General features: G+C 49.3%; 1 protein-coding gene across 3 annotated transcripts in view; it reads right to left on the reverse strand.

Moving 5' to 3' along the window:
- The window catches only part of HRAS (HRas proto-oncogene, GTPase), a 91508-nt gene that overhangs the window by 4042 nt on the left and 67794 nt on the right, over positions 1 to 19672 (reverse strand). For all 3 annotated transcript variants that reach the window (XM_067540491.1, XM_067540490.1, XM_067540492.1), the window contains exons 3-6: positions 15691 to 15844; positions 6486 to 6664; positions 3496 to 3655; positions 559 to 683 (exon numbers count right to left, since the gene is read on the reverse strand). In XM_067540491.1, coding sequence (XP_067396592.1) covers positions 564 to 683; positions 3496 to 3655; positions 6486 to 6664; positions 15691 to 15801 — 570 coding nt within the window. In that variant the 5' untranslated portion in view covers positions 15802 to 15844 and the 3' untranslated portion in view covers positions 559 to 563. The remainder of the gene's footprint in view (positions 1 to 558; positions 684 to 3495; positions 3656 to 6485; positions 6665 to 15690; positions 15845 to 19672) is intronic.

A 19672-nucleotide genomic window follows, 5' to 3' on the forward strand; every position in this document is an offset into this window, starting at 1 on the left:
GGATTTATAAAGAGGCAATACGATATTTTCTGTCAGCTTTTTTGACTGCCGCTGCACATTGATTGGATGTTTTCAATTACAGGTAAAGCTGGTGTGTGGTGGTTTTTTTGTTTTTGTTTTTTTTTTGGGGGGGGGACGACAATTTTCTGTAGAAAATTTTGGGGGTTTTTTTCTTTCCCAAAATTTCCCACAAAGTTTTTCTTTTAATGAAAAATGACAAACTAAAAAAAAATACCTCAGTTTTGGTAAAAATTGTCAGTTTGAAAGCAAAGAGACGCTCTTTACCAGAAATCCAACTTTTTTTAAAATGAACATTGTTGGGTTTTCCATAAAAAACAAAAAACACCAGAACTTTTTGACCAAAGCAAGGATATTCCGAGGAATTGTTTGTCTTGGCCAAAAAGCTGGTTATTTTTGTTGGGGGTAGGGGAGTTTCAGTGAAATAATTTCAACCTGCCCTTTTTGCAGCCTGGTACCTTGTCAACGAATCCCTGCCTCCAGCACACCCGACTGCAGCCCTCACCTGTCTGGCACTCCCCTTCTCTCGTACCGACTTACCTTGGTCATGATATCACACATTTACAGTTCATGCAGCCCGGGCCACTTTCATCCGGTGGATTCAACTTGCGTAGTTTGTGTTGCCGGATCTCCCGCACTAAGGTATAGAAGGCATCTTCAACACCCTGGAAGAGAGGCACAACGTTTTGCTCAAAGCGCGCCTCAGACTCTCTGAAAAAGGGTGGTGGTGAGGGCAGATGGATCCAGGTGACCACTAGAAGTCCCCTGCAGAGAACTGCTTAGTGTAGTTCAAGTGGGTTTTGACTCAGTTTAAGAGATGAAACTGAGCAAAGAAATGTTGGAGGAGTCCCAGGAAATTGTTCCTACTGGCAATATATGGTGCACAACTAGTAGACTACCAAGGGAACTGGAGGCTCCATCTCTAGGGATACTTAAAATGAGACTGGACAGCCCACTATAAATTGTACTGGAACAAACCACCCTGATCTGACTGCCTCTTTTCCATCTCTAACCCTCCAAACCAGGGCACTCCCCCGAAACCGCACACATATGTATCGTGTGCAGCACATCTGCACGGCAAGCAGGACGAGGAGGTTAGCAAAGCAACTTGAGCTCAGACCGCTATGTAGTGAACATAAGGACTAGCCAACAGTCCTGCAGAAAGCTTCATTTCAATTCAGCAGACATCAAAGCCCTTCTGCTCAACATCCAGCCCCCTTAACACACCTCTTGTACCCAAACGTGCACATATGGGAAACTAAGGAGCAAATCAGGTCAGGCCAAGGAACACAAACTCCTGGTCCCTCTCTCAGGATTGAACCGGAAGCTGGGACTCAGCCTTGGACTGGGTTTGGTTAACGTGTTCTGTTATGTGTTTCAGCGTGAGGCTGAGTACGCGCTCGTTTGTACCACGAAGCTGAGAGGATCCTCTTCCTGTTCTGTGCTAGTCCAAGTGCTTGCAATCAAGGGCTGTTTGTTACAGCTGCCCTTTCTCCCTTCTGCAGCCATTTCTTTCGGGCCTTTTCTCTCCCCTCCCACTCACAACCAGGCAGACAGGCCCGACAGGTATTATGGGGCAATGCAGCATGGCCCCAAAAGAGACCAGCAGCAGAGGCTACGGGAGCAAGGAGAGTGAAGATCACGGTGCAATTTTAAACACAGAGGCTGCAGGCATTCATTAATGCTATGGGCTTCATGTACCACATAGCCCTTTCGACGACCCATGTTACCCACTCAGAGCTGTGCGAGCCTGCGATGTGGCCCTCCCTCCAGCAAGCTGATTCAGAGCAGCTCTTCTCTAGAGTGATGACATAACCCCTGTGTGTGTGTCTATACATACATCTGCACAGTCAGTGAACAGAGAAAACACCGAAGGATGAAGTGTTAGCTGATAAACACAGGGAAGCTGCACAAAGGTGCATTGGAAAGAATCCACTGCTAATGCCGGCCTAAGACACACCCCCGTCCCAAACTTCAGCATGAGAAGGGTGGCTTTTTAACCCTCTTTTGTAAGCTTTCCAGTGAGTTTGGTGCTGGTCAAATGTCCCAGATCGAGAGCCCTGAAGAATGAAGTCCTCCCTCTGTCCCAAGGGCAAGCAGCATCCCCACAACCCCCGGCCAACGTACCTCAACCCTGACCTGCAGGGACCCCCTACAGCAGCAACAAGGCTTATTCAACCCCAGGCCTCTCTTTTTGCTGAGACTACCAATAAGAGCTCCTTTTGGTGCCAATCGTGGAAGTGCTCTGGAGACGTGGACTCATTCCCCACAGGCTACTACATGGCCACACCCTTCCAGCCTGTGCATTCATTCCACACCCCTCCAGAGCTCTCACACAGGGCAAGCCCCCATTGTGTGGGGAGCTCAAGGGGCTCATGGAGATAGGGAAAGGAATTCTCTGCTGGGACATTCAGCTTGGAGGTGGCAACTGATCCCTCTGACCCTCAGCATCTCTCCCCTCAACCTACACCGCATGCAATCCTGCCATAATCTGCTCTTTGCTTCTGCCATCTCCAGTCACAGGCACCATGAAGTTAGGGGGACAGCAGAGGAGACAAAAGAAGCTTCTTTTTGGAGGGGGGAGGTGGAGTGATCCACAGAGCTCCTGCTGTGATTTATCACCACAGTGCCATCTCCAAATGGACTCCCAGCACCATCCATCAGAGCTCGCCCAGGAGCAGAGGTGGCAGCCAGCCCCCAAGATGGGATTCCTGGAAGCTTTATCCCAGCATCCTGACTGCGGCAAATCACTGTCAGTGCTGGCCTGCTGTAATTCGTGCACACTTCCCTGCTCACTGCCACTTCAGACTTGTCAGAGAGACTTACAGCACGCTGTGTAATTAGCAGCTGGAGCGCAGCTTGTCTGACAGCAAATGCATGTTGCTCTGTCAACAGGGCTGTGCGTAAGCCCTGCTGCTGTCAGTCACGGACCCGCAGCAGTTGTGTGTGAAGGGAATGGCCGGCTCAGTGACTGTTTCCTCACGCAACACAGAGAAGGAGCAGGCCGCAGCTGAGGGAGAGACAGGGAGGAGGTTCCTTCTAGCAGAGCTGGCTGGGCAATTCCTTTCAGCCACAACAATGGAATGAAGCACTGAGAAGAAAAGGTAACTAGACAGGCTGGCATGGCCTTACAGTGTCTAGCCGTTTGGGGCCGGGGAGGCTCTCGACACCCAGGGCTATGTTCCAGTCCCAGAGCCCTGGGCTTTCAGGATATATTAAAGCCACACATCTATCTGTGGCACTACCAGAGATATTCCTGTCTGGATTCAGAGGCAAAGAACTTAGTGCAGAAACCCCACCAGCCCCAACCTACACAACCCAATGTGGCTGTCACCACAGAGAAATAGAGTAGGACTTACACTTGTCTAGACTGGAATGTTTAGATAGGTCAGGTGACAATAGGGCTTTGTAGGTGTGTAAAAAGGGGGCCTTTGGGACAGATATTTGTTCACATTTTAAAACCATCACTCCTCATACCTGTCTGGTTTTGGCTGATGTTTCTATGTAGGGGATCCCGTAATTCCTGGCCAGGTCCTGCGCTTGCCGTGTCTCCACAGTCCGGGCTGGAAGGTCACACTTGTTTCCCACCAGCACCATGGGGACGTCATCTGAGTCCTTCACTCTCTTGATCTGCTCTCTGCAGAGATACAGATGCCGTTAAGTGAGGAGAGGAAAAGTCAAGGGGTGGGGTGGGAGAGGAGTCATTTCACTGTCAAAATGGCAACAGCAGCTAGTTTCAGAGAGACCCTCGTGGGAGCAGAACATGTGCCACCTCTAACGGACGGGAACAGAATTCTGCTCCATTTTTACTAGATGTTTTGGGGAGGGCTTTCAAAAGCCCCCAAAAGTGATTCACAAGCACAAGCCCAGTGAAAGTCAATAGAATTTGTGCTTCTAAGTCATGCAGGCGCTTTATGAAAATCCCACTTTTGTCTATTTGCTTTACATAGACAAGACAAGTTAATACATTATAAAAGTGATTTGCATGGCATGCTTGTTGTTGAAAGGCTGGGGACACGGAGGCAAAGCCCACATCCCTTTGGCTTCGGGGTAAACAAGGGCTGTAGGTTGCACTGTGCCTCACTGTGATCCTTCACAAGGTCTTGGGGGTTATCTGGGAACAGCCTCCCTCGATCAGCAACAAAAGTACAGTCAGGCTCAGAACCGTAATCCCAGAGCCACCAGGCAGCCATCCAGGGGGACAGAAATATCCTGTATCCCAGGGCAGAAACAAAAGCCTCCCATGGAAGGGCAAAGCAATGAACATGGAGCCCAAGTTCAGCAGCCTTTGGCTGGGGTCAGCTTGTGGAGCTGAACCGAATGAGGAGAAAGACTGCTCAGAACTTTCAGCTGATGGATTCTGCAGCGTTCTTCCAAGGCAATGACCATTCCCTTTTGGTTATTCGTGCAGCTGGGAGAACGGACGTATGATCTAAATAAAAAGCTACACGCGTTTCACTCCTTTTTTCAAACAAGGTATTGTGAATCCGTCTCATTATTCCCAACCAGCGTTCTGATATTCGTTTGATATTTTCAAAATCCTCATGGAGTATCATGAAGAGGGGATGCAGTACAAAGGGTAATGGGGGTCACCACAGACTGGGCAGAGGCTTCCAGATACATAAGAACAGCCAGTGGAGGGGGTGATGGGTGCACAGAAATGGGGAACCTGATCATAGGTGAGATGGGAGCTTGAGATGGCCTGGAAAATGTTACTTCTTATAGGACCTTGGGAAAAATCTAGGGCTGGTCTTGGCAGCATATCGGGACTGAGGTGCATTGGCAAGAGTGGAATAGTAAGGGGTGTTGCAAATCAGATCTGCACTGCACTGGCAGAGCTGTGGGTTGGGCCTGTTGCAGTTCTGGACTGAGGTGCACTGGCAGAGCTGGGACTCCATGTCAGGATGGAGGTGCACTGGCAGAGCTATTAAGGATAGGGCCTTGCACCGTGTCAACCTGCTCTTTATTTACCTAAACCCATAAGCAACTATTAGACCCCTCCATTCGTGAGCACCAAACAGAAGTCCTTTGTGTATGGGTGTCAGTCTCCAACGTGTTTGATGAAGAGCACAGAAAAGGCTCTGAGGAATCCACTGTCTGAATAGTTCACTCTCTATTGCCTTGGCTTTCAGATCCAGCATGAATGATTGCTGGGCACCGCCCTGCAGAGCAAACCTCCTTCTATTCTTGCAGCCAAAGATGCTGCTGTTCTGTGCGTCTAGGGCTGGAGCATGGTCACACGGCACTTCCTTCTCAGAGAGCCTGATCCTTGGGGGCACAAGAAGCCATGAACCATCACCGCTGCCTTTTCAGTGCCCCAGACGCTTGCTGAACACACTCCTTGCCTCATGCTCCAGCTAGCACAGAAGCCCTGCTCCAGGAACACTTATTTAACAGCTACAGACTCACAGTGCTGGCAGGGCTTCCTATTCCTCTAGCAGGCAGGCAGGCAAAGGAAGAGCTGCTCCCAGGCCTACAAAATATGTTTACAAAGAGCACTTCCCGCAATTCCTATTACAAACAGACTGCTTGCTGGCTGCATCCATAAAGCATTCCTGCCCCCCTGAAGACAAGTCCTCCGGAGGCAGTGTAAAGGAGCTAGTTATGGTAAGAGACACCACAAGATCATATTCTCTCTAGCCAGGGCCAGCCACTTGCTCCTTGGCTGGTGACCAGAGAGCAGCCATCACTTGGGGTGCAGCTATTCGGAGCTTATTTGACTTTAGCCTCTCCCACCCCTAAACAATGTGTGGTGTCTGGGCATTAAATAGGAGAGTTAGCCTGGTGCAGTGGATAAGGCACTGGTCTGGGAGTCAGGAGACTCAGGTTCTACTCTCATCTCTGCCACTGATGTTCTGGGTGACCGTAGGCAAGTCACCTCACTTCTCTTTCCCCTTCACCCTTTGTCTTTTCTGTTTAGACTATAAACTCTTCAGGGCAAGAGCTGCCTCTCCCTAGCTGTGTACTCGCTGCCCAGCACAATGGGGCCTGATCTTGCCATACTAGTAAGTAGCTGAGGCTGAAGCAGCCCTTCCTATGAGGCGCCCTGCCTCTCCTTACCCTTGAGTCAGCTCTCCCCTGGTCTCCCAGCCTTCCTGCACAGCAGGAGCTGCTGAGATCAATTTCACTTACACTGCGATTCCATTAATTAGAGATGGAAGGGAGGGGGTAGGAAGGGATCAACTCTCTCTCTAGTCATTGTAAACACTTAAAACGTTACATTACCGAGTCCCCCAAGGCCACCAGCAATCCCCCTCGGACAGATTTTATCAGAGCCACTGACATTAGCTGTCGGCTCCTTCCCTTCCCTGGGGAATGGCCAATTAAGGTAATTGTCTTTGTCGGCAGCCCATCAGTGCTCCCGTAGCATGCGAGTCTGGTCTTGGGAGGTGGCACAACAGCCCTGCCGGGACAGTGGGGGGGGAGGGTGAGGGAGGAGGGAAAAGAGGCCTGCATGGGATACTGACCTGTACTGGTGAATATCTTCAAAGGACTTCGTATTGTTAATAGCAAAGACACACAGGAAGCCCTCCCCTGTCCGCATGTATTGGTCTCGCATGGCACTGTACTCTTCTTGGCCCGCCGTGTCCAAGATGTCTAACAGACAGGTCTCTCCATCAATGACTACCTGCTTTCTGTAGGAATCCTGCAGGGCCAAGAGAAAGGGAGAGTCATTAGGAGAGAATGAGCAGGAAGTTAACATGGGGGTCTGCCGCCTCTTGAGCCTTTGGGTTCCAACCCTGACACTGCAACTAACAAGCAGAAATGAGTTTCGTCTCACCCTCGCTGCCCCCAACGGGTGTTTGTATGCACCACGCAAACACCACCACCGCCACGACATTTGCCTCAGTTCCACAGGGACTGGAATAGCAGGAGAGATACACTGGCAGAAGTATGCAGGGAGCTAAGCGCAGAATAGCAGAGGTTGCTGCAGGCCAGGATGGTGGCATACTGGGAACGCGGTGCAGGGGTGGCTCACACCATCTCTGCCCGCCTTATGCCTGGCTCTAGCCAGCCTTAAATTGACTCAATCCCTTTTTAAAAATGGAGGGGCAGAGGGAGGGAAAGAGTGGCAGAACAGGCTCTGCTGCCAAAGCAGCAGCTAACACAACCCCTGGCCTGTTCCTCTAATTTAGGACGCTGTCATAAATATTTATGTGCGCCTTTGACACCAGAGCCACCAAGCCCCAGACAACTATTTTTCTAACTTTATTTAGTACAGGCTGAACCCTCCTGATGCCTCCCTTCCTGATGCAGCTTTTTTTAGGGAGCTGTAAGACACCGTGTTGATTCAGTCACCTCCACTGGCCACGCCTGGGGACAGGCAAACGGGTAAACAGGCTGTGGGTGAGTGGGGGCTGGAGTTCATATAAGGCACTGACACCACCCCACCAGTTCCATTCATAACGTTCTAGTGCAGCCTGTATCTGATCAGTCCTGGAAATTGGAGACAGAAAAGACCTGCTAAAGCATCCATCCAGCCCCTGCCAACGCAAGGCTACCCTCTATGGGATACGTTCTATCACATCTCATCCAATCTAGTCTTGAATGTCCCAGCTGCCAGGCCTCCCAGTAATTCCCCTGGGAATTCCCAAGCCTAGCACATCTCACTTGCAAAGATTTTCATCATATTCTCTTTTCGAAGTGCAGCCATTGCTGCCAGCCATTTCTCCCTAAACCAGCTCAGAGCTGCCAAGATTTTCAGAAGCCACTAATTATTTTAGGTGCCCCTAATATGCTCAACACTCTCTGAAAATCCAGCACATTTAAGGTGCCTCAAGTTGGGTACCCAAGATCACAAATATGTCTCCCTTTTGCCTGAATGTTTATTGTAGTACTAGGTTGGCAACCTTACCTATAGTATTTGCTGCCAACTGGTTTTAATTACAACCCTTTGTTTTTATTCAAACTTTTCAAAAAATTCTCTTATGCAGAGGGCATTTCCAATCACTGGTCTACGCTCAAAGTTACTGTTTGGACAATTTGAGGAAAATCCAATCAGTCATGTAAAAACCCCAAACACTTTCCCCCCTGTAGAACAGATTATTGCTACCTATTTTTCCATGGAGAAGAAAAAAACGGCTGAACCTTGAAATCGGATGCTTAATGTAAATGGGGTGCATCCTGGAGTGTGTTCCAGTTTAGAAAGCATCTGTTTGGGTGTGAAAAAGTTACAAGCAATTAAAAAAAGTCACTTGTGCAGATTCTCACTGGGAACCTGTTAAGAATTTTAAAAGCAGGGCCTATTAAAGGCCCACCCCTTAGATGACATCATCCTACATCCTGCATGCCCAGTCTAATCACGGGGGATGTTGCTGGGACAATTTGCATGGAGAAAGGATTGTCATGTCTCATGCAAACCACAGAAACAGCTTACTCTCTTCCTTCCCTCCCACAAGCCCAACCTCAAAAGCAAAAAACCACCCCCCACACACACACACAAAACCAAATGCCTTCATAGCAAGAAAAGGGTTTGGGAGGGGGGAAATCACAAGTGTGAAAATAATCGTTCTGGATCCTGCAGTTTAAGGATCTTTCTGCAATGTTGGCTGCATTCTATGATATTTTGCAAATTCTAAGTCTTCATTTTAAAATCAAAATTAAATGTTGGTCTTTTATTCAGTTGCTAAGGTTCAGCCATCATAATGTAAAGAGATGGGTTATTGCTCCTTTATCCCAGTCACAAGAAAAACTGTTCTCCAGCCAAACAGTAGCAGCAACAAAGATCAGCAATGGTAGTGAAAGCTCTCTAGACAGAGCTAATGAGGTCAATATGGACCCATTCTCTTTGTTCATCGTGAGAAGATCAACCACCAAGCACACCTTATAAACACTCCATACTGGAGGCCTGAAACCAGACTCACAGGGAACCAAGAAGTCAAAAGAATCCAGAGCTACCTTCTCCATAACCCTCCCCAAAAAGGGAAGGCTGGAGTCAGAGAAGTAACAGAAGAGACCAACAACATTGAGCGACTGCTTGGCAAGATACCAGCCACTGTAAAGGCGATTGGCTTCCTGCTCTCCAGGGAAGCATTCACGCTCCCCATCACTAATGTGTCTGAAACCTCCCTGATAGCTTTCACTAGCATGGCTCTGGTCTCTGAGGTCACAGCCCACAGCTCCACTGGCACATCCACTGGCTCTGTGGGTGTAAACAGGTCAAACTCCACCTGCAAACACAGCTCACTTGTCTATGGAAGTGGCCTAAGCAACTCCTATCAAAGCTGGTCTTATCTAGGAAAGAGATGGGAAATTTCAGTGAAAAATGTCTGGATCTGTCCCTGAGTGGAGAGAATTCAGGAGTATTCACGCAGACAAAATGGTCCCAACACACCTTGATTTGGGGGGACCCAATGATGGATGAGAAGAAACCCTTTTACCCTCAGACTACTGCAATATAATTGGCTGATCTGGGACATGCTTTCCCTAGCCATGTTAATCTCCTCCTGTGTATTAAGGTGTCCTATGAAGGTGAGGCATCTAGGGGCCAGTGTATCTGCACTCAGCGATCACTAGCCCTTCTACAATCAATGTCTTCACAACCATTCAAGCCTCCGGTTGATACTGGCAGCAAGTGGGAAGCGTTCGGAGGGCAGTCTGTGCATGTCAGGTTATCAGCATCCAGAGCCTTCACTAATTAACAAGACAGTGGCCTCTGGCATGTGTCCGGAGGACAAAGTATCCACATCTAGTTTCCTTCAGGCCAGGGTGGCTGAAGGGGTCCAAAAACTCAGTGATATTCCAGCTAAACTTCTGAGTTTTGCAGTAATGTGCAAGCCAGGCTGAAGCAGACACAGCAAATCCTTTTCCTGCAGATCTGGTGCTGAGCTGGAGTTGGGGGAGGAACTGCTGTGAAATTGTGCTAGAGGGCGGTCCCTTCAGCTATGAAGGAACCGTGGGCCCAGGGTCTCTTCTTCCTTAAGGAAACCTTGCCTGGCATGTCTGGGGCTGATGCCCTTTTTTGGGGGTTGCTTTCTTAAGAGGACTTGTATTCGAGTGGTGGTGTTTGGAAAGCATCCACGCCAGAGTCTCCCAGTGCACTGGAACAAGTCCTATGTGTCTCAGCCCGACCCGTCAAGCTCTCCACCTAGATCTCTTGCTTAGTTATTCTGGCTGTGGCTCTGGGATAACTCAGTGATCTAAGCTGCCTGGGCCATTATCTGTGTGTATCCGGGCTGGGACAAGCAGCTAAACTGCTCTTTCTGTAGCAATGCGGTGTAGCAGTCTGGTCTGTTTTGTTGAGCTCAGCTTCTATGAAGTAGTGGGAGGAAAGTTTCTGTCACTGTTACTCCAATGAGCTCAACTTGGCTTTAGATGAGCCCCTTTCTGTAGTATATGGAATGTATATAGCAGGTGTTGTCAGGTATGAGGAGGGCTCTTAGAACTGGAAAGTTTCCATGCAGTGGAAGCTGAAGGAGGCCAGGATCTTCACTCCAGTGGTCTGATGTTTGCGTTCACACCTTGGAGGTGCTGCCAAGTATAATCCCAGCCCGTTTTGAGTGTTTTTATAACTTGGTAGCCAGCAAAAGGAGGTGCACAAGTGATGGTGCTAGGTTTAGGGAGGGCATGAAGCAGAAAGCAAAATGAGCAATGAAAGAGAACTCCATGGCATTTTTGGTCGAAGCTGGGCAGAAAACCAGTAAATTCTTTCCTTGAAATGATCTCCTGGTAATACCTCCTGGGAACCTTAGATCCTATCTTACCCTGTCAGACCTGAAAAAATGCAAAACGTTCTCAACAAAACCTCAAGGAACTCACCTATTTCCTGGTTCTATTATGAACTTGAAACTGAGCCCCAGCTTCATTAACAGTTCGGAACCTTTCCAGGTGACTCTGGTTTTACTGCAAAACTCCGAAGTATAAACAGGAGATTTGTGGCAGAGAGCAAGCTGGAAAGCTAGTTTTGATGCACGGGAATGGAGCTGAGGACTCCTTGGTGGGGGAGCTGTTGTTATCGTAGTAGTCCAACCCAGAGCCTAGATACAGGACAAATGCAAAGTCCAGCGAGAAGAATTCTCTGTACTGACTGGGGAAAATGAAGCATGTTATTTCCAGTTATCAATAATGGCAGCCAGGCACCTAATCCCTGAACTATGTCCCTCAGACCACAGGCCCATCCTGTCCAGTATTCCGCCACTGGCTGTTGCCTATACCCAGTTATGAAGAGGAAGGTTGATAAAGCTCCCATAAGGCCCCTAGCTGAAGATGTTATGGTGTGTTTTGGGGAGCTGCTACTGAAAGGAGATTCCTTCCTGACATCATCCAGAGGCACACCATGCTAGTGTAACTCGGCAGGGAAGGGGGAGCAGCAGGCAACTATATTTATGTGAAAGGAAGAAAAAATCTATGTATCAGAGCGGTGAAAGGCTCAGTGATTTTGAGGTTACTATTAGTGTATGAAGGGGGAGAGGGAGAGATCTCCAAGAGATATCATTGAGAGGGAACGGCCTGGCCTGCACATAGATGAGGAGAACATAAACGTTTCAGGGGGCACAAGAGGTGGGGATGTGAGCTGGAGAAGGGACGGCAGCAGAGAGCTGGCTGCAGAGGACACTGAGTTAAACAGTGCTCAGAGTTTACATTCCCAGAGCCGTGTTTACGTGGAACGAATCTCTGCAGCACATGGTAACGGTACAGCAGGCATGCCAGAGACCAGGCTGTAAGGCTAGATGGGACAATGGGGCTGAAAACCAGCCGGTCGAAAAGTCGGGGCACTCTCTCCTCCCATCCATTATCAGGAGAGGGAAGCGGAGGAGAGGTTTCCACCTCTCCCTGTCCAACAGAAGAGCAGAGCTCTGCTCCTCCCGGCGCCATGGAAGCCTTTGTAGAAGCCTTCCCAGCACAGGCATCTCCTGTCACGCTGTGTTGTCAGGGCACTTTCCTGCAAAACAACCTAGAGTAGATTTCTAAGCAAGCATGGGAGCTTCTGGAGCAACAATATAGAAGAGGGGCTGGGGCAGGAAAGCTTTAGGGCAGTGGTTCTCAATCTTTCCAGACTACTGTACCCTTTTCAGGAGTTGATTTGTGTTGCCTACCCCAAGTTTCATCTCACTTAAAAACTACCTAATTACAAAATCAGACCCAAAAATACAGAAGTGTCACAGCGCACTAGTACTGACAAATGGTTTACTTTTTCATTTTTACCATCTAATTATAAAATACATTGATTGGAGAGTGTGATCCTTACCATATAATAGTATATAAAGCAGTATAAAGTTATTGTCTATGAAATTTTAGTTTGTACTGACTTCACTCGTTCTTTTTATGTAGCCTGTTGTAAAATTAAACAAATATCTAGATGAGCTGATGTACCCCTGGCAGACGTCTGCCTACCCCCAGGGTACACCTACCCCTGATTGAGGACCACTGCCCTAGGCTATGTCTACACTGCGATTAAAACCCACAGGTAGGTGGGCTCCCAGGGCTCAGGCTAAGGGGCAGTTTAATTGCCATGAAGACATTCTGGCTCAGGCTAGAGCTCAGGCTTTAGGACCCTGCAAGGTGGGAGGGTCCCAGACGTCCGGCCGCAGCCTGAGCCTGAACTTCTACACAGGCAATTAAACAGCCCCTTTGGCCAGAGACCTGCAAGCCCAAGGCAGCTGGCATAGGCCAGCCGTGGGTGTCTAACCGCAGTGTAGACACACCCGAGGGTGGGAAGACACAAAACTACCCTCCCGCCCTTTTATGTTGAAGGACTTACCATGCTGCAGGTCAAACCAAACTCTCTACCCACAACACAGTCTGTGCAAAGCTGCAGTGATGCCCCACCCCCACATCATGGTAGTTGCATTTCATCTCAATTTGCCACACACTGGAGTTCTAGGTCCTGCCACCACAATGACTGAAGCCGCAGGGAGGAAGGAGGGCTCTGTGGTTAAGGTGTAGGCCTGGGAGACCTAGCTTCAATTCCTGCCTCTGCCACAGGCTCTCTGTGCGACCTTGGACAAATCACAATCTCACTCTGCTTCAGCTCCCTAACTGTAAAACAGAGATAATGTTTCTGCCTTATCTATATAGGTTGTAAGCTCTTTAGGGCAAGAGCTGTGTACATATAGCACCTAACACAACAGGGCTCTGATCTCAAGTGGGGCCTTTAGGTATCATTATAATAGTGAAACTAGCAACAGCTGTGTTTAGACCAGGGACAAACCCAGGGTGCCAGGTCGCCATGACGCCTAGAAATTTAAGTCTGGCGCCTAGTATTTTTCCAGGGGGAGCGGCCGCCATGCTCTGGCCAGGGCGCCACTGCTCCCATGTGGCAGGGCTGGGAGGGGGGAGCGCTGCAGCCACCACGCTCCAGCCAGGGCATCCCGCCACTGGGCCCACGTTGTGGGAGAGGGGCAGGGGAAAAGGGGAGTGGCCAGGAGGGGAGAGCAGCTGGTGCGCTCCGGCCAGGCGCCTCCCCGGCTGGGCCCACGTTGTCTGGCTCCTTAATTTTTGGGGCTGGCTCCTAGCTCCAAAACAAATTTGTCGAGCCCTGGTTTAGATGCATCTGTTGCTAGCAGGGTTCCAGTACAGTCTCCTCAAGCAATGAGGACAGGGATTTCTTGTCTGAGAAACACAATGCATTTCTGTGCTATGGATTCCCAGGGCTAGTTGCCAGCACCCTTTCAGCCACGGAGCGGACAGGACCAGCATCCACTAGTGTTTCAAGCACAATTTTGCACAGACCTATAGTAGTGCTCTCACCATTGCTTCCACTGGTGAGCTAGACTGGTGGTAGCAACAAGGGTAGGGGGCTGAATTTTAAGTGGGGGAAAAACAGCTAGTGTAGCTGATATTTCTAGTGTAGAGTAGAGATTTGGGCTCCCAAGTTTGAAAAAACTTTAACCTAGATGTCTTATGAAAATAGTAAGCACTGGCTCCTTCTCAGGGCAGGGCATGGAGCTAGAGGGACTGGTGGCGTGAGCCACTCTGTAGTCAGGACAGACAGGTAAAGTAATCTTTAACTTTTCTTAGTGGATGGTCCATGGAAACTGGCCTCACACAACAGCCCCCATCTCTGCCTTTCACTGAACACTGCAGCTTTCAGTTCTGAAAGAGGGCAAAAGCACTAAGCCCCAGAACATCACTGCAAGGCCTGAGGAAGGGGAGAACAACTCTGACTTTAACTTCCCTATGGTATTCAGCCATTTTACCCAGCATGTCAACCTTGAAAGAAAACAAACTACTATTCTTCCTCACCAGTACAAAAGGAAGCAGTAATAATGTATCATTGAAACAGTCTAAAGAAAGCAGAGTGGCTCCCTACTATTTGAAGTGAAGCAAAGCAATTCTGTTTTGTTCAGGTGTTAATAATACACCCATCACCACATTCTGCGCACTTCAGAAGGGTTAATCCTTTCTTTTGACAATACACTACCACCACTCATACAGCTCTTTGCATCAGTAGATCTCAAAGCACTTTACAGAGGCAGTCACCATGATTGTTCCCATTTTACAGACGGGGAAACTAAGTCTCTCTGCCTCTCTCTTCCTTTTTTGGTCACCAAGCAGGCCAATGGCAGAACTGGAAACAGAAACCAGATCTCCTGAGCCCCAGTTCAGTTCTCTGTCCACTAGGTCACAGTGCCTCCCAAAGGGAAGAGAGAAAGTCACCATCCTGGGTAAAGACAGACAGACATTACAAACCATATGCAAACTTCCTTCTGCCCGCAAGTCTTCAATTGCACCTCAATCCTGATCTGAAGCACCTCATACAAACCCAAGCCCTTAAGCCCCCCATGGAAGTTCTGCCAACGCACCTCAATCCCGGCCCCCAACCCCCTCTGCTATTCCAATCCTCTGCCCATCCACAGCTATGCAGCACCTACCGCTACTCCAGGCCTGGGCCTCTCCTCAGCAGATACAACCACCCACCCCAAGTTAAAGTCACTGCAATCCCATAACAAACTATGGGTGCTGTGGCAATATGTGGTAGCTTTGTGGAGTGGAGGAACATCCCCAGGGACTTAGGCTGAGCCCAAACTCAAAGCATTTTCATTTGGAACTGAAGCAAGATTTGAACCCAGCTCCCCAATGATGAAAGGTCAGAGAATTAGCTGCCCAGCTCTAGAAAAGGGAGTTCTTTGACTTTATGGAAGCCTCAGCTACAGTAAAGAAGCTGATCCCTCCACCAGCTGCAGAAGTTTGGGATGGATACAGGATCCTGTATTTTCACACTCTCTCTCTCTCCCCCTCTCACTGAGGATTCTTTTCAAACACACTTCCACTTGTAGTTTTCCCACCATATCAAGCCTGTGTTTCTTCTCTGCTGTTACCCATTCGAGTTCAGCTGTGCTTTCAAGAAGAGGATGCATGGACTGGAAGCACACGCACAAAAACGTTAAGAAAGCTGAACCTCATCTCCTACGGCTGAAACGTGGGTTCTCAAGAGGGGAAGGTGGGACAGGGTAGGCACAGGTTGCAAATACCCTGCCTTTCCCTTCTTTCTACTGGGAGAGGTGTCCCAGGTAGGTCTGGTAAAGAAAAGGTTCAGAACCACAGGGCTAAAGCCAACACTGGAGTTGTAGCTCGGGTCTTCGGCTTGGCTTCTCAAAGTTGATCTCTCCATGTTCAACTGGAGAATTCAGAGTTAAAACAAACAGCCCCTGGAATCCACAGCAAAGTTAAAAAGCTGAAGATCGTATAAGAAACTCACAGACTCACTCTCAGAGTCTGCAGGGTGCTCACCTCTATCGTGGGGTCATATTCATCAACAAAATGGTTCTGAATGAGCTGTATTGTCAAAGCACTCTTCCCAACGCCACCTGCTCCAACCACCACCAGCTTATATTCAGTCATCTTCCAGCTGACCACGGCTCAGGGTCCCCAGCAGCACCACCACCTGCAAGGACAGAGATTCAGACATCATGTTAGTGCTTCTCTCGTCACCATCTTTGCCACTGCACCTGAGCCACCCAGGAGAAAGCTAGCCATGGCTATGCAGCATGACACAGCAAGAGGCACTGGTACAAAGCGGGAAACAGCTGCAGGTGGAAGGGAATGAAACGATAACCTCACTGCATGGGTAGCAAGGTTCTCCCACTGCCGCAAAACGCAGCCAGTCATTGCTGATTTTTATTACTGGTATTCCAGTAGCACCGACGTGCCCCAACAGAAATCGGAGTCATTGTGTGCTAGGTGCTGTACAAACAAACAGTCAAAGACTCTAAATAGGCAAGACAGCCAAAGCGTGGGAGGGAAACACAGACACAGAGGGGCGAGGTGATTGACACTGACCTGCTGTTTGACCCTGGACCAGAGATGGGAACAGAACCCAAATCTCCTGGCTCCCGTCCAGGGCCTTAAAAGCCCATACCACCTCCCATTCTGAAGTGCTTTAAAAGGCTTTCAACTGCATGACACTAACAGTTCAACAAACTGGTGAATGTATGACATTGTTGTCCAACCCACTGCCCTCTGACAATAAGTTTCAGATGATGATGATGATGATAAGAGCAAGGTGACCTTCCTTTGGAAGAAATTTAATCACCAAGGGCATGCAGGGCTACCTTCAATTCTGGTGTAAACTGGCTCAAGTCAACGGAATTACAGCAGGGATGAATTCTACCCTGGTACTGCACTACCCTGTCTTCCCCTACACTCATAGAAACCATCCCACACCTCCAAATGTACACTTGAGAGAGAGTCAAATTAGGAAAACAAAAACCACCCACAAGATCTAACCTCTTTTATGCTTTCCTCCGCCATTAAATGCCCTGGAAACGTAATCATATGTGACACAGTGAACTGTCATATGCGGGGTGGGGGGGGAGGAATACCCACCCAAGTAGCTAACTCCATCAACCACTCCTCTCAGAGGCTTCTGGGAATGGGCAGGGCATGGTGTTTATATGAACCAGACCCAGTTGATAACAGAAACAGAAGGAGAGGGTAGCACCCAAGAAGACTGGAGGAGTATCAAAGGAAAAAAACAGCTCCAGAAAGTGGCAGGAGCTGAGGCAAACATATTGGGAACAAGGTACTGAGTTTGGGGAGAGTTGGCACAGGCTGGGGATGTGCCTCCCTAGGAAACTTGGACTTGCCTGAGATGTAAGAGAACTTGTGGGGAAGTAGAATGAAAGACTTGGGGTATAGATTATAGTGAAATGGATATGAATACACCCTGTTGATAGGTACTATGGCAGTCCCTCTGGCCTCCTTTCCTCCGCCAGCATTTCTGTGATGGTCAGGTCACCCCAGTCCATCAGGCCATAGCTGAATACCTTTTGGGGCTGTGGGATTTGGGGCTTTGCTGGAGGGTCAACTCACCTTCATGGTTGCCTGCTAAACTCCCTGGGGCTGGTTAGAATCCACTGGTTCGCACTATCTGAATTCATCTCTTTTTCCTGCTATTGCACGGCCATGTGCCTTTGGAGATCGACTGGCTTTATTCTGTGTTTATAATCAGATTGCTATTGGAAAGCAAATTCATTCAAATTTAAATCTGAATTAATCTTGCTTAAAAACATGTGAACTGTGCCTAAAACTGGAGGGAGAGGGAGGGAAAAGTCATCTAAAAAAAGAGAACTTCAGTGTCCTGACCGATTATCTAGCATCCTTCACCAGTAACAGAAGTCACTTCAAATAATCAAAGAAAAATCAATCTGAAGTAAAACCCATTCACAAATTCTCCCCTAAAACAGAAGTCGGTGCATTGCACCAGCCAATGCCCTCAATGTACACTGCAAGCATTCATGGGGTGAGCTCTGACCAGTAATAGAGAGATGAAAGACAATATGGGCACCCGGCTTGCCCAGTCTAAATGAGCTTGATTTTCAGACAGTGCCGAGTACCTGCCTTATGAAAATCAGGCTCTTTCCGAGAGGTCTCAAGTTGGGTGCCCAAAATCACAAGCCAGGTTCAAAAATCTTGGCCTAAATGACTTGGTTAAAATCAGACACTACGTTGTTAATGTTAAGAGCACAGCTGGGGGTAGAACCCAGAGTCCTGACTCCCAGTCCCTGCACTCATCACTAGGCAGCGCTTTAACAAAAACAAAAAACAAAAAAAAAAAGCTTTTTGGCTAAATGCCACCAAGTTCACAACTGAGTTACACATACAGCCTTCTGCAACAGGTTCTGACGTCAAGGGGCAAGGCACCTACGTTACCTGCTAGCCACCTAAGCTAATAAGCCCGTCACTATATTGGTTCCTGGAAACCTTGTTTGAGGAGCAACAGCAGGGAAGCAGGGCCCAACCCCACAGCCCCCCATCTCCTCTGTGCTCCTGAGCCGGGGACAATACTTCAGAAAGGCTCATTACTTTCCCCAAGGAATTGAGTGCACATTACGTATTCATCTCCCCAGCTGCAGCCAGCCTGACTTATTAGCACTGTGAAAGGTGCTGGCGGAGGGCACTTGTGATGAGTATTGCTGGGAAGTCAGGCTGCTGCCGAAACCTGCACTCCCATTACCAGCAGTGGGCAGGGATGTGCACCCTTTATTCTCCCCCACCCCCACATCCTTTATTTTTGTCCCAATTCCACTGCGAAAGAGGAACTTTGACTCAGCACTTACAAGAGGAAGATTACAAAACGGTTCAAATGGAAATCCACCCCCCTCAGACTCCAGCTCCCGCCTGACTTCAGCCAAAGGTCAGCTATCAGCGCGTCTGTATCAGCCGTAACGTCCGCCGATCCCCAAGCTGGTCGCCCCGCTGGGCTCACTCTCCCAGCCCCTCTCTGTGGAGCAGCCAGGCACTCGCTGGCTCCTGCACAAACGGCCTGGGCCACCTGAGCTTCCTTATTTGATTTTAAAGCTCTGCCAGTGAACCTAGTGCTCTTGGAGAGGTGCCAGGTGGCACAGACACTGCTACCAAGCAGGCCTATCCACCCAGTGCACTGTAACCCCCCTGCAATGCTAGACATGGGTGTCCCTCAGCCCTGGGCTGCAACACCCGGGATCCTGCGAGCACTCAGGACAGTTATCATCTACTGGGACGAGTCCCTGGGCTTACAGATCAGATCCAGGCACTGGAGGCCTTGCGCTCGCTCAGGCCCTGGCCTCTGGAATTCACTTCCCAGTCTGGCCCGCCGCCAGTCTAAGCTTCAGGGCTGTGTGTTCACTCAGGTGTGTTTGTGTAGTGGGTGGGGGGAGGAGAGAGGGAAAGCTGGGTTTTGTGCAAGGCTCATTTATAGTTTGTCACCGTCAGTAACACTCTGCACAGTGTGCGTGTGTGTGTGCTTGAAGCTGCGTTTAATACATTTAAAGAGAGCCTCATTCTAGACCAGCCACTGCCCGCCCTCAGCACTGAGTCACTGCACCTCTCCCGCTCCTCCAGACCTCCCCCCCCCCCGTGCAATGCCAACACCCCTCAGTGCTGAGCTATTGCACTGCCTGCTCCTCCAGGCCTGCTTTCCCCCAGCCCTGCCTATGCTGCTCAGTGCTAAGCTGTTGCACCTGCTGCTCCTCCGGACCTGCCCCACGCCCACTGCCCCGCCTATGCCCCTCAGCGCTGAGTCACTTCCCCTGCCCTCCTCAGGACTGAGCCGTGGCACCCCTTACTAATCCAGTCTTTGAGCCTCTCCTCCGCAGCTCTGCCAGTGCTCCTCAGTCCTGAACTGTAACACCTTTTGCAACTCCACTCCCACCCTCCACCCCCAGCTTTCCCAATATGAACGTCTGTGGTCTAGAGAAAGCTTAAAATATAGGTAAAATAAACTGAATTTAGG

The sequence above is a fragment of the Emydura macquarii genome, unplaced genomic scaffold, assembly GCF_026122565.2.
Source record: "Emydura macquarii macquarii isolate MOO-44397 ecotype Brisbane River unplaced genomic scaffold, CSIRO-AGI_Emac_v2 contig_587, whole genome shotgun sequence".
Classification (NCBI taxonomy): Eukaryota; Metazoa; Chordata; order Testudines; family Chelidae; genus Emydura; species Emydura macquarii.